The 13,824-nt window shown below is 45.2% G+C and overlaps 1 protein-coding gene across 1 annotated transcript in view; it reads left to right on the forward strand.

Moving 5' to 3' along the window:
* Window positions 1–13,134, forward strand: part of Ubl7 (ubiquitin like 7) — a 15,961-nt gene extending 2,827 nt beyond the window's left edge. The window contains exons 3-11 of the mRNA XM_005369462.3: window positions 563–682; window positions 4,756–4,838; window positions 5,465–5,549; window positions 5,930–5,987; window positions 6,832–6,965; window positions 7,183–7,232; window positions 7,449–7,619; window positions 8,177–8,299; window positions 12,887–13,134. Of these exons, the coding sequence (XP_005369519.1) occupies window positions 563–682; window positions 4,756–4,838; window positions 5,465–5,549; window positions 5,930–5,987; window positions 6,832–6,965; window positions 7,183–7,232; window positions 7,449–7,619; window positions 8,177–8,299; window positions 12,887–13,024 (962 nt within the window). The 3' untranslated portion in view covers window positions 13,025–13,134. The remainder of the gene's footprint in view (window positions 1–562; window positions 683–4,755; window positions 4,839–5,464; window positions 5,550–5,929; window positions 5,988–6,831; window positions 6,966–7,182; window positions 7,233–7,448; window positions 7,620–8,176; window positions 8,300–12,886) is intronic.
* The last annotated feature ends 690 nt before the right edge of the window (window positions 13,135–13,824 follow it).

Consider the following 13,824-nt stretch of genomic DNA (forward strand, 5'->3'; position numbering starts at 1 on the left):
TTTTTTTTTTTTTTATGTCTTAAAGCAAGATCTTGCTAAGTTGCCCAAGCTGGCCTCAAATTTGCTTCAGCCTCTCAAGTATCTGGGATTACAGATGTGTGTCACTGCAACTGAGAGAATATCTTCTTTTGTATGTGTGTGGTGCATGTATGTGTGTGCAGAGCATGCACTCATGCATGTATCTGAAGAGACCATAGCAGGACATCAGGTTTCCTTTCTTGCTCCACTTTACAGCCTTGAGACAAGATCTTACACCGACCCCGAGGCTTGCCATTTGAGTTAGGCTACATGACCAGCAATTCTTGGTTTCAGCCTGCCTCTACCCTCAGCTGCTGTGGTTACCGGCACTTGCAGCCATGCCTGGCTTTTTGTGTGGGTGCTGGGGATTTGAACTGAGGTCCTCATGCTTGCAGAGCAAGTGCTCTTACCCACTGAACTATTTCCTTAGACCCTGAGAGCTGTCTAATTAAAATAAGATTCTCAGAGGACAGAAAACAAAGTATAAAAGGGCAGTTTGGGTTTTGGGTTTTTTGTTGTTGTTGTCGTTTGTTTTGTTTTGTAGATCTGATCTATTGTGGCCGGAAGCTAAAAGATGACCAGACCCTTGACTTCTATGGTATTCAGCCTGGGTCCACAGTCCATGTTCTCCGCAAATCTTGGCCTGAGCCTGATCAGAAACCTGGTAAGTGAGAGTTTGTCCTCTTAGATAAGCAGAGCTTCCTGATGTCACCAAGGGAAGAGCCTGTGTGCGGGTTGAATTGTCTGTATTCTGTCAATCATGTTATAAATAAACACTGATTGGCCAGGCAGGAAGTATAGGTGGAAAAACCAGGCAGGAAGTAGAAGTGATGTAATGAAAGCAGGAAAATTCTGGAAAGGAGGGAGCTGATTCCTCCTACTCCTGCCCAGACCACCGAAGCAGCAGGATGTGATCTGCCCCACTAAAAAGAGGTACTGAGCCACATGGCTAACATAGATAAAAAAAAAATAGGTTAATCAAGATGTGAGAGTTAGCCAGTGAGAGGCTAGAGCTAATGGGCCAATCAGCTTATAATTTATGGAGACCTATGTGTGATTTTCTTTGGGGCTAAACAGCTGTGGGATACCCGGGGCAGGACAAAAACCCAAACAAACAGGACCCTCCGTGTTATACCTGTGTATTCTTTTTTCGGGGGAGAGTGTAAGGGGGTTGAGACAGAGTCTCTCTAGCTTTGGAGCCTGTCCTGGAACTAGCTCTTGTAGACCAGGCTGTCCTTGAACTCACAGAGATCCACCTACCTCTGCCCCCCGAGTGCTGGAATTAAAGGCATGCGCCACCACTGCCCAGCATATTTCTTTGTTTTGTTTTTGTTTTTTGCTTTTTTGAGACAGGGTTTCTCTGTAGCTTTGGCACATGTCCTGGAACTAGCTCTTATAGACCAGGTTGGCCTCAAACTCACAGAGATCAGCCTGCCTCTTCCTCCCAAGTACTGGGATTAAAGGTGTGCACCACCACCCGGAGATTTGCTTTGTTAAACTAGCAGTTTGACATACTTTTATCTTGTTTGTGTCTGCTATGAATAGTTATCAGTTTGAAAGTTATCTTTTTAAATGTTAAATGCTAAGGACAAAAGCATCTTTGTATCCATGTGGGAAGAGGGGGGGGGGGAGGAGAGAGAAGCAGCCGACAAGTCCCAGGATTAGTCTGACACTCACAGCTGGGCTTTGAAGTCCCACTGTTACAGGGCTTAACCATTATCAGACAAGGACATTCTGAGACCGTCGTGGATCGAGTGGAAAATAAGATTCTTACCGTTTCTAGACACACAAGAAATTACATACCCCTTCACCCTGGCTGATGGGAGTGACTGCTGCCTCTGCCGTTACAGCTTTCACCTTGCTCTGGTTTGCCTTTCTTCTCGAATAAAGCTATTAAGAGACTAATCATAAAATTGACCCCAGAGCAAAACTGTGTTTTCCCCAGAATCATCCATCAAAGCCCAGATTCTCTGACTTTTCTAATATCCTCAGATTGAAATGCCCTGCAGTTCTTGGGGTATGTATTCTCTTCTTATGTTCTGAGTGAGCACTGAACCCAGCTTGTTCATTTACAGGTCTGTCCCTCTGCTAGAGGGCATTGATGGAAGAAAATGAGTGGTTATGGTTTCTGCAAGCTAGTTTTTGGTTTTGTTCAGTATCTTACTTAATCACATTCTAGCATTTTATATGTGGGGGAAAAAAGATGGGAAGGATAGTCAGGGTCACCTAGTTAAAATGAGTTAGAACTGGGATATAAACCTAGATTATTCTGGTTTAGAAGCCTTTGTGTTTTCTTCTGGCCTGGCTGCCTTTTTCCCAAAGGATATTACAGAGACACCCATTACCCTTAGGAGACTATGCTTAGGATATTTGGAACCTTTTCTTCCCCATGTTATCTGCAGGTTTATTTTTGAAACAAATGGAGTTTTTATTGGGAGGTGAATTTAAATTTAGTTCTGAAAAGAAGTTTTTTTAAAAAAAAATTATTTATTTATTTATTTATTATATATACAATATTCTGTGTACATGTATGCCTGCAGGCCAGAAGAGGGCACCAAACCTTATTACAGATGGTTGTGAGCCACCACGTGGTTGCTGGGAATTGAACTCAGGACCTTTGGAAGAGCAGGCAACGCTCTTAACCACTGAGCCATCTCTCCAGCCCCGAAGTTTTTAAAATGATAGTATTTTAGATATTTTCTTCTGCAGCATTCTTCTTCCAAAAGTGGGTCGATTTGATGATCTGATTCTGTGGTCACAGAGTAACAGAGGCTGAGGGAGAAGGCTGCTCACTGAAGGCCAGCCTGGTCTAAATAGTAAGACTCTGTGTCAGGCAATAGAAATAAAACAAACACACTCTAGCCCAGAGTTGGCACTGTGGGAGGAGAACCCACCAGCCTCTTTCTTCTGGCTGAATCACTTTGGGGTCTCCATTGCGGGCTGCTGTTTCCTAAGGCTCTCGCTTTATTTTATATGTGTGTGTTGAGCCAGGCCTTGATTTTGTAGTCTGGAATTTGTAGTCTCTCCTTTGTTCCCAAAGGCCAGGATTAGAAGTATATGCCACCATATTGAGCTTAATTTATTTTTTATTTCTTATTCTCCCATACATTTCTGTATATTTTCACTTAGACGTCAAAGCCGTCTTTCCAGTAAATATGTACCAAGTTCCCCTCTTGTATGGTTTCCCAGGAGGCAAATTGGGCCCTAGTCTTACTTGTAGTGATGGCTAGCACCTTTTTCCTGGCATTCTGTGTCTCTCCCCAGGACCTTACTTAATATGTTTGTGTGTTGGATTTAGTTTCATAGTTTCATTCTCCTACTACCCCAAGAATTCCTAATGGGATGGGCTCTTTTTTTTTTTTTTTTTTTTTTTTTGCCTTCTTGTGACTTGCCCAAAGCTAGATATAAGATAAATGCTTATTTTGTTCAGTTTATTGAATAAGTTAGATAATTTATGTGTGGTATCTATTTTCCAAAGGAGACAGCCCTCATAATCACAATATCGTGGCTGTGCTAAACTCCAGGCATACAGAGTAGTTTATATAAAGTCTGATTATGTAGCCTAGATTATCCTAAGGATACCATACTACAGTGTGACCCAAGATGAACTTCCTGCCTGCTCCTGTCCCTCAGATTCCTCCCTTGTAAAATGGGTTATGATAGTCAGGTGACCAAATGCAGCGTGACTACTGCTAGACTTTGCTGGAAATGTAGATCACAGCGTCCAGAAATCATAAAGTTGCTATTTGGGACATGATAAAAGTTTGTTCGGTGCTTTCAAGTGTCTTGTGCTTCCTTAGTCTTTACTGGGATTCTTTTCATTGTGGCTTCTTTTTATTTATTTGTCTTATTTGTGGTGCTTAGGTTCAAAAACAGGACTTAGCACAGGTTGTCAGGTGCATGCTTTACCTAGCCCAGTTTCTCTCTTTTTATGAATTAAAATAGTCTTACGGGTTGGAGAGATGGTCCAGAGGTTAATAGTACTTTCTGCTCTTCCAGAGGGCCCTGGTTCAATTTCTAACACCTGCAGGTAATTTGCAATTAAATGTAACTCCAGTTCCAGGGAATCTGATGGCTGCGCATTCACATGGTACACAGACATACATGTAGGCAAAACACTCATACACATAATAATTAAAAGATAAATAAATAAAAAAGAATAAAGATGCCTAAAAAGAAATAGAGAAATTTGAAAGAAAATAACAAAGAAGAAAGAATTACCCATGGGCTTATCCCTCTTAGAAAATGTTATTCTTTATCTTGCTCCTTCCAGCCTTGGACCATATGCAGACTGACATATTTTGCATAGTTTTACCAGAGAATGCACATCCAACTTTGTGTTCTATTTCTTCCTCTTAACATATTGTGTCAGCGTAGTGCTATATCGTTAAGATGGCTTGGAGTGAACTTATTTTAAGTCCCTATGTAAGAGTCCACTGAGTTGATTATACATTCTTCCTTCTCAAATGTAAAAAGTCTAGAATCCCTGCAGTGGGCTGTTGATCAGAAAAGCCTCTAACATGTGGTAAGATCCCCCTCTGCTGGAACTTTGTTTTATGTACCAAAGATAATTTATTGATTATACAAATTTCATACTTGTGGCACAAATGGGTTTTTCTGAGGTGGTGCTCACAATTTTGGATGGTGATGAGGGGAGGGACTCTGTAGAGCAAGTGTCTCCACATGTGTGGTAAGGACAGTGCCTGGGCTATTGGATAACCGCATCTTCTCCTCTAGAACCTGTGGACAAAGCTACTGCCCTGAGGGAGTTCCGGGTGCTGCACACCGCCCTGCACAGCAGCTCCTCCTACAGGGAGGCGGTGAGTTCAGCCAAGACTGCAGGAGATGGTGTTGTCACTGGCCAATGTTCAGCCTGGGAGCTGACAGCACATCACCACGACAACCAAGAGTTCCTTTGAGAGTTCTTGCCATGTCTGTGGGCCTCAGCAGAATCCTGTCTTTCCTCAAAGAGCCTGTTTCAGTCAGGCATTGGTTGTTGATTCCTTAGGATGCTGCTTAGACAGCCTCTCCTCAGGCTGGTCTTATGGACCGAGTATGGTTACTGCTACAGAATCCCTGTACCTTTACTGATGAGTCTTGATCTTTGACTCTTGGTGAACTGCCTGTCACCTCTTAAGTATGGATTTCCCCCCTGGAGAAATGAGCTGTTGACAGGCAGAATTAATGCAGCTGTGAACATCCTTCCCAATATTTACCAGTGTAAAGTAGTCATTGTATGGAACATGGATCTGGAGAAATAGTTATTGGTCTTGTTTTAGAAGTATAGGGATGGTGGTGGGGAACCATAGAGACTGTTCCCTTGTGGTGGTATGTATACAAGCATTCTATACAAACATTCAGAGGGAGGAAGTCAAGAAGAGTGTGGGCACTTGGTGACTGTATGGCACTAGGTGGAATTCTAAGCCATCCCTGTTTCCTTCTGCAGGTCTTTAAGATGCTCAGCAATAAAGAATCTCTAGATCAGATCATTGTGGCAACCCCAGGTCTCAGCAGTGACCCCATTGCCCTAGGTAAGTACAAGAAAAGATTTAAAGAAATGTAAGGAAAAGGAAAAAAAAAAAAACTAGGAGCAAAAGAGGGCTCTGACCATCTTTTGAAGAAGCAGTGCTGTTGAGGGACAAGGGAACATGATCAAGGTTCATTCCACAAACCTAGCCCCTAAGGGCTCTCAGACCTCCACTGTTGCAGCTCTTTGTGCTAAGTGCAGGAGAATGTGGGGACACCTGGAGCATTCCCACTGGAATAAGATGCCCTCGACTTCATTTCTTCCTTTCTCAGGAGGGCTGGTTTGGGGTCCCGTTGAGTTGCTTGCTTTGAGATTTAATGCTGCCTCTTCCTTCTGGATATGGCCAGATTTCCACTGTCTAAGAGAAATCTTGCTGTCTTCCAGGGGTTCTCCAGGACAAGGACCTCTTCTCTGTCTTTGCTGATCCCAACATGCTGGATACGTAAGTATAACCATCATTTTGTAAAGTACATTCCTCATGCGGTCAGTTAGAAACCTGGTTGTTGCCCTGGGATCTTTTCTTGGAGCCAGTCTGTCACCAGGTCTGCTTTCTAAATGTGTTAGGATGGAAGGAGCAGCAAGGTCTGCTTAGAAATAGAAAAGCTCAAGGGCAGGGGCACATGAAGTATGTCCCAATGAAGCAGTGTGGGCAGGGAGGGGGGGAGGGAGGGAGGGAGGGAGGGAGGGAGAGAGAGAGTTGTGTTCCAGGTGAATTTCATGAGTAATGTCAGGGATTGTAAGCTAGGGAAAGTAGACTTAGGTATAGGACAATAAAATCTTAGAGCTGGAAGGACAGACAGGAGTGGCTGTGTGTCCTTATTTTGCAAGTGAAGAAATGAACCCTGCTCTAGGAAGAGAAAGGAGTCATCAGAGATTGCCATTGTATAGGAGGTGGTGTCTGCACCCAGTTTGGAACCCTGAGCCTACCAAACTGTTGTTTCTATTTCCCATCATGCCTTGCCTTTAGATCCTTTCTGACACTGCTAAGAGCAGATCATTAGAAGATGCTGAAGAGTGAGCTAAATGTGGGGCATGGACTTGTAATCCCAGACTCTGGAGGCAGAGGCAGTCACAATAAATTTGAGGCTAGCTTGGCCTAGAGAGGAAGCTGTATGCCAGTTAGAGGTATAGAGTGAGGCCCTATCTGAAAGCCAAAACCCAAACTAAAACAAAACCAAACCATGCTGAAGACTAGGGATTAAGGGCAGGCTCTGCTTTAACAGTCACCCATACTGTCATGGAAAAGGATGCTCTTTCCTTAATCGTTCTTTTTCTACCACTCCTAGATTGGTGCCTGCTCACCCAGCCCTGGTCAATGCCATCATCCTGGTTCTGCACTCGGTAGCAGGCAGCACCCCAATGCCAGGAGCTGACTCCTCTTCCCGAAGCATGCCCTCCAGCTCGTACCGAGATATGCCAGGTGAGGCCCCTCAGGAGCTGGTAGTGGCCCAGGGATTTGCTTTACTCAGCAGCTATGTATAGTGTTGGCATAGGGCATGAGTCAGGAAGTGCATCTGTCCTGTAATTTTCCAAGGGGAGAGATGAAATATGAATTTGGAGTGTAACTTGAGCTGAGATCTGGAGCTGCGCCGGTGCCTTTCTGTTCTTCCTCCTGGAATCTGTTCACTCTCCTCCAGGTGGCTTCCTGTTTGACGGGCTCTCGGATGATGAGGACGACTTTCACCCAGTGAGTGGCATGGCAGCCTGCCCCTTGGGGGAGATGGTCCTGGGATCCAGCTTCTCCTTAGGATCTGTTATTCCCAAGGCTAGGAAGTGGTCACAGGGACCTCTGGGGGCCAGACCATGTGATATTCTTTCTGAAAGACGGGACCTTAGGAAGTCTTCCTGGGAACTGGGGATGGGTGTGGTTCCTTTATCCTGATTCTAGATGCCTCTTTTCCAGAGCACCACCCGGTCTACGCCCTCTAGCAGTACACCCAGCTCCCGCCCGGCCTCTCTGGGGTACAGTGGAGCTGCTGGGCCCCGCCCCATCACCCAGAGTGAGCTGGCCACTGCCCTGGCCCTGGCCAGTACTCCAGAGAGCAGCTCTCACACACCAACTCCTGGCACCCAGGTATGGAGAAGAGAGTTGGGAACGTTAAGGCCAGGCTGCCCTCCGCAAACTCCCTGCAGTTGACTAGGTTTGCCTTTGCTGCCCAGGTGCTAGGTCTCCCTACACTGAGTCCTGGCCCGGTAGGGATTTCTCAGCTGTGGTTCAGGTGACTCCCCTTTTCATTTACTTGCCTTTAGAAGTCCAGTTTTAGCACAGGCCTGGGTGTTCTCTCTTTCTTAGCCCCAACAGGGACTATATATCACTGGAGTAAGGTTCCTGATGGTGATTTGCTATCTTCAAAGCTATCTCTCTCAATACTGGAGTTCTAGATTGGGCCTGGGGTCTCAGAGTCCTTTTCCCTGGAGTCAAAGAGCATGGAACCTTTTATGTCCACATAGATTGCTTTTAGGTACCCCATAATATAGTGTGGTTGTCTCATAACAGACCCCTGTTGGGAGGCAGGAGTTAGGTACCCCAGTTAGGTACCCCAGGAGTAGTATGGGGTCATGTGACAACACTGACTCTGCTGTGAAACTGAAATGGCTCTGGAGCAATGCTGACTATTTACTTGAATCTAGGGTCATTCTTCAGGCACCTCGCCAATGTCTTCTGGTGTCCAGTCAGGGACACCCATCACCAATGATCTTTTCAGCCAAGCCCTCCAGCAGGCCCTGCAGGCCTCTGGGCAGCCCAGCCTTCAGGTGAGTCACCCCACTTTGAGGTTTCATGTAGTCTCCTACTTTGACACACTGAGCCTTTTTCTGCACACTGGAGGTCCTTCCCTCTAGGAACACCAGGGGCAGATGACAGGGTGTGACAGGTGAACCTTCCCAGAAGAGGCAGTTGTTCTTGTAGCTTCTCCTTCTTGCCTGAGTGACTGTGGTCTGACTCCTGTGATCATGAGGAAGTTTTAGTTAATCATTAATTTAGTGAGCATTGACTGAGTAGTGAGCATACTTATATCGGGACTAGGCTGAGCTGGTGAGCTCAAAGTGAGCCTATCCTTGTCCCTGCCTTGGAGGGGCGCCACACAGTAATACATTTGAGAAACATCTTGGTGAGAAGCTCTGTTGCTTAGAGTGAGGGCCTGGGTCCAGCAGAACTGAGAGAGGTCTAAGCTGATTGATTGATAGAGCTAAGTTTGGTAAGCTAGGTAGGGGAAGAAGGGTTGTTTGTGATGGGAAGGAGATAATTTCTAGACAGAGGCAACTGCTTGAGAGAACAGATGTAAATAGGTGTTTGTGATGTACTCAAAACTATATAGTTAGAAATCCGTGTTGGCATAGAACATCCTGAGATGGGATCAAAGAAAGAGGGTAGAAGTCTGGGTGTAAGAGGCCAAGGAGGTTAGGTTTAATCTGGTAGCTATTGGAGTCTTAGAAGCTTTAAAGAAAAAAAGGTCGCCCCAGCAACTGAGTGGAACATCCAAGTGTCAGCATTGTATTTTTCACCCTTAAGTATGAGCTGTCTGCTTTACGCCTGATTCTCATGGACTCTGAAAACAGAGCACAAGCCTATGTGATTTTCATGATTGTGTGTGGTGCTCATGGGCAGTGCAAGTGAGTTGGACAGCCCGTGTTTGTTTCAATGTCATCTCCAGCCAGATGCCTGTTCACTGGGCTCCAAAGCTCCCAGCTCTCACTGACTACCTGGCGTAAAGCAAAGCTGAGATGGCACATTGCGTTTCTCTGCCTTCCATAGCCTTACCCTTGTTTGCCTCTGCTCTTCTTCCCCACTGCCTTCTCCTGACATGGGAAGTTTTCCATAAGTTGTACATTTCTTTTCTGGGAAGAAGTGGGCAGTAATGAAACTATGAAGTACTAGAAAAAAACATTGGCAAATCTTTTTCAGTCCTTACAGCAGGGAAAACTTCTCATGGGTGAAATTCAGAATCCAGGAGCCATTATATACAGTCATTCTAAATTTTGAGTTTGTCAAAGTGAAAATTCATTCCTAGAAATCCAAAGCCGAAAAATCAACAGCAAAACCAAGCAAAGTCTTAAGGCTGACAGTTGTAATCCTATCAGACAAGTGGCACATCCTCCTAAAATAGAGCAACTTAAGACCCAGCACTTCCTAGAAAACTGGGAAAGGCTATGAATAGACTAGTCACTGAGAAGGAAGTGTGGCTGTATGCACACAGGGTTCCCAGTAGTTCTGTTTCTCAGAAGCTGTCCTGGAGATGACAGTCTGACAACGCTGAAAGAGTCACATTGTTTGTAATGGCAGAAAACTGCAAACAGCCAACCGGGAACTGGAATATTATTTGCTTACTAAATAGTTTTTATTAAGGTGTGGTGGTACACTGTGATCTCAACATTTAAAAGGTTGAGGTAGGAATACTATGAGTTGGTGACTAGCCTGTGTTATATATACATAGGACAGCTCTTTAAAACAAAAACAAATTTGTGTGTGTGTATGTGCTGGCTAGTTTTTATGTCAACTTGACACAGGCTGGAGTCTTCTGAAAGGAGGGGACCTCAATTGAGAAATTCCTTCCATAAGATCTGGCTATACACAAGCCTGTGGGGTATTTTCTTAATTAGTGATTGATGGGGGGTGTCAGCCTACTGTGAGTAGTGCCACCCCTGGGCTGGTGGTCCTAAGTTTGTAAGAAAGCAAGCAGAGCAAGCCATGGGGAGCAAGCCAATAAGTAGCATATCTCCATGGCCACCTGCCTCCAGGTTCCTGGTCTTGTTGAGTTCCTGCCCTGGATTTCCTCAGTGATGGACTTAAAAGCTGTAAGATGAAATAAACCCTCTTCTCCCCAAGTTACTTTTGGTCATAATATTGTATCTCAGCGGTAGAAACCCTGACTTATACAGTGTACCAACATAGATCACTTTTCACTACTCTCATAGTAAACAAAACTCTTAAGTAGGGTGTGATGACATGTACTTGTAATCTCAGCACTCAGAAGGTGGAAGCAGGGAGTTGGGGAGTTCAAGGGCATCCTTGACTATATAGTGAGTTTGAGGCTAGCCTGGGCTACATGAGATCCTTGATCAAATACCCAAAAGAAAAGAAAAACTTAAAAAAAAAAAATCCCAGCTTATTTTTGTTGATTTGTTGACGGTTTCACACACGTATATAACATTCTGATTACCCTCATTGGTTCTTTGACAGTTTCACACACGTATTGTATATAACGTTCTGATTACCCTCCTCATTGGTTCTGTGACAGTCTCACACACGTATGTAACTTACTCTGATTGCCCTCCTCGCACCCTCCTATGTCCCACTCTCACCCCATCAAGTCCTGACAACACCACTATTATTAGTCTTTCCCAGACTCAGGACTTTGGGTTTTGTTTGTGTCTCATTAGTTTGACTAGGCCTTCTGTGTAAGCAATGGGTTGGAACTGTCCACTGGAGCCTGGGGTCACCAGTGGACACACAACTAAATGACTCCTGCTCTCCTTGACTCTATCAATATATTTAAATAGTTCAACCTTGAGAGATGCCCCCCAGCCCTCCCTCCACCTCTGCCTGACTATTGGTAGGCCCATTGTTTTGCTTTTGTTTTTATATTATTTAATTTAATATTCATTTGTGTGTGTGTCTGTGTGTGTCTTGCACCATTATGTGGATTCCAGGGGTTGAACTCAGATCATGTGGTTCACAAGACAAGCACTTTTATCCACTGAGCCATCTTACCAGTCTTCATGAGCCTTTCTGCTCAGGCACAGTCAGTGCAGGCATCCACAGCTGCTTTGAGTTCATTACTGCAATGGTTGTGTCTTGCCTAGAAGATGGCATTTTGTAGTCCTTCCAGTGCTTTCATTTCTTTCTACCATCCTTCTGAAGTGTTCTCTGAGCCTTAGAGGGATGGTCTAAGTGTCTAGTGTTAGGGATGAGCACTAGAGCACCATGTACAGCCGTGACTCTCTTCATGCACCACCATTCCCTGGAAGGAGAGGCTTCTCTAGTTGAACATTTGTCTGTGTGTATAAGCATAAGTATGTAGAAGGCAGTTAGTGCATTGTCAGTTTATCTAGACAACATTCAGTCCCCTTCCCTTGGGGCTTATGATCTTCCAAGCATGCAGTTTTTAGTCAGGTTTTACCATACCAGACATAGACTCTCCTATAAAGCAGGCCTCAGAGCCAACCATAGAGCAGTTGTTTTACCTTGTTACAGCAAAGCCACTGTTGTTCAAGTGGGGCGCATCTTACCTGACAGATGGTCTCCTAGATTGTAGGGTTCACAGACAGATAAAACCATTGATGCCTTTTCCCTTCAGCAGCCTGCATAGTGCCTTCTGGAACTTTGAAAGCTATCCGGTAGGAAGGGAGCTTCCGGCTCAGTCCCAGCATTATTTCTCTGTATTGTGCTACCAAAGTGTGTGGTGTTTGCAGCAATAGGGTCTTACTGTCTAGTTCTGGTTGGTAACCAAGAGGGATGGCAAGAACCTGTGTTGTTTTGGGGAACTCTGGGGCCTCCCTGACCAATAACTCCCTAATCAGTATCCCACCTTTGGCATTGGTATTTTGTTTAATAACCAGTAGCTTCTAGGAGCAGTTTTTCCCAGCCATGAAAAGAATGCTTACTAGGTCTCCGTGTGACTTTTCATGCCCTTTGTTCTGGTTAATCAGCTTCCTCCTGTCTCAGCACCTCTTCCTTGTTTAAACTTTTCCATCCCAGGGTGCCCGGTCTCTGGTTTCATAGTACTTGCCTACTGCTTTACTCCTGTCTTAGGACAGCCTCCTCCCAATGGCCCTCTCCATAGTTTCATGACTTCTATAGCTACTTTTTTTTTTTTTTAAAGGCTCACTGGGCTTGAATTAGGGATGCCCTACCTTTACCTCACCTCTGACTTAAAGCTAATTTCAAAACTTATTCCTCATTGTGTGTGTGTGTGTGTGTAGATAATAAGTTTGTGTAGATAATAAGTTTTTGGAATTTAGATATGAGTAGTCTGTGCTTTTTTTGTTTGTTTTGTTTTTTCAAGACAGGATTTCTCTGTGGCTTTGGAGCCTGTCCTGGAACTAGCTCTTGTAGACCAGGCTGGCCTTGAACTCACAGACATCCACCTGCCTCTGCCTCCCAAGCACTGGGATTAAAGGTGTGCACCACCACCCGCCCAGCGCTTTTTCTTTACTATAAAATTTTATTTGTTCTCTTTATCTTTCAGTATGTCTTCAGTCTTCCTGAAGCACCTATGGTACCGTCCTGAGTGTCAGTAGTTTCTCTGTGGGTCTCTTCTTTCTATCCTGAAAACAGCCTCTAAGTCTAACTGTTCCATTGGGAGCCCAGATAACACCTTTACCTTCCCTGTCTTTCCACAGAGCCAGTGGCAGCCTCAGCTGCAGCAGTTGCGTGACATGGGCATCCAGGATGACGAGTTGAGCCTCCGCGCCCTTCAGGCCACCGGAGGGGATATCCAAGCAGCCCTGGAGCTGATCTTTGCTGGAGGAGCCCCATGAACTTTTTGTACTCAAGTGCCTAGCAAGTTGCAGAGGCGAATCCTAGAAGGAGGCAGTTGTGAAGTTGCCTCCAGCTCCCCCACCCTCCAATATATCTGATGGTCTACTCACCTGCTGTGTCCAGTGCTTGACCTTCCTATTGATCTCAACTGGTGGTAGCAGCTGGGCAAGCAAGATGTATGGTTTGGGTGCTGTGACATCAGGGATCAGGTTGACCCCCCCACATTTGGTTTGGGCCCTGGTTAGGAAGTTTCGGACCAGTGTCATGGGGGTAGTGTATACCCATGTATACCTTAGAGACAAGTCCCTAGTAGTAGCACCCATGTGCTTTGGTGTGTAGAGTCTAAGGCTGGAGCCAGGCTACAACCCAGTTTCGTAGTAGCTGCTGAGTTTCAGATAAGGCCAGAAGAGACTACCACCTGTGGCTAAAGTCTAGGGAGTGACCAGGTGGATTCTGGGTGTGGCAGCAGAGAATATTTGTCAAATGATTCCACGTCCCTACACTGGTGGTGTTTTAGCAATCATCCTCAGATGTATGTGCTGTAATCCAGGATTCAGCCTGCCACGAGGCGTGTCCCTTTCCTGTGTCCTAAAGGCATAAAGACGAGCAGTTGAAAACAATACTACCAACAGCAGTACAAAAAGCTGAGCTTTAATACTGAAGCAGGCACCAGCTCCCAGCTGCTGCTCATCTGTCTGTGCCCTCCTTCCCCGTGACTGTTCCTTGGGGCATTTCCTGCAGCATCATAGACGTGTCCAAGTTGACGAAGGACTTCGTGGGCTTCACATCTGTTTGGGGA

Source organism: Microtus ochrogaster, unplaced genomic scaffold, assembly GCF_000317375.1.
Source record: "Microtus ochrogaster isolate Prairie Vole_2 unplaced genomic scaffold, MicOch1.0 UNK49, whole genome shotgun sequence".
Classification (NCBI taxonomy): domain Eukaryota; kingdom Metazoa; phylum Chordata; class Mammalia; order Rodentia; family Cricetidae; genus Microtus; species Microtus ochrogaster.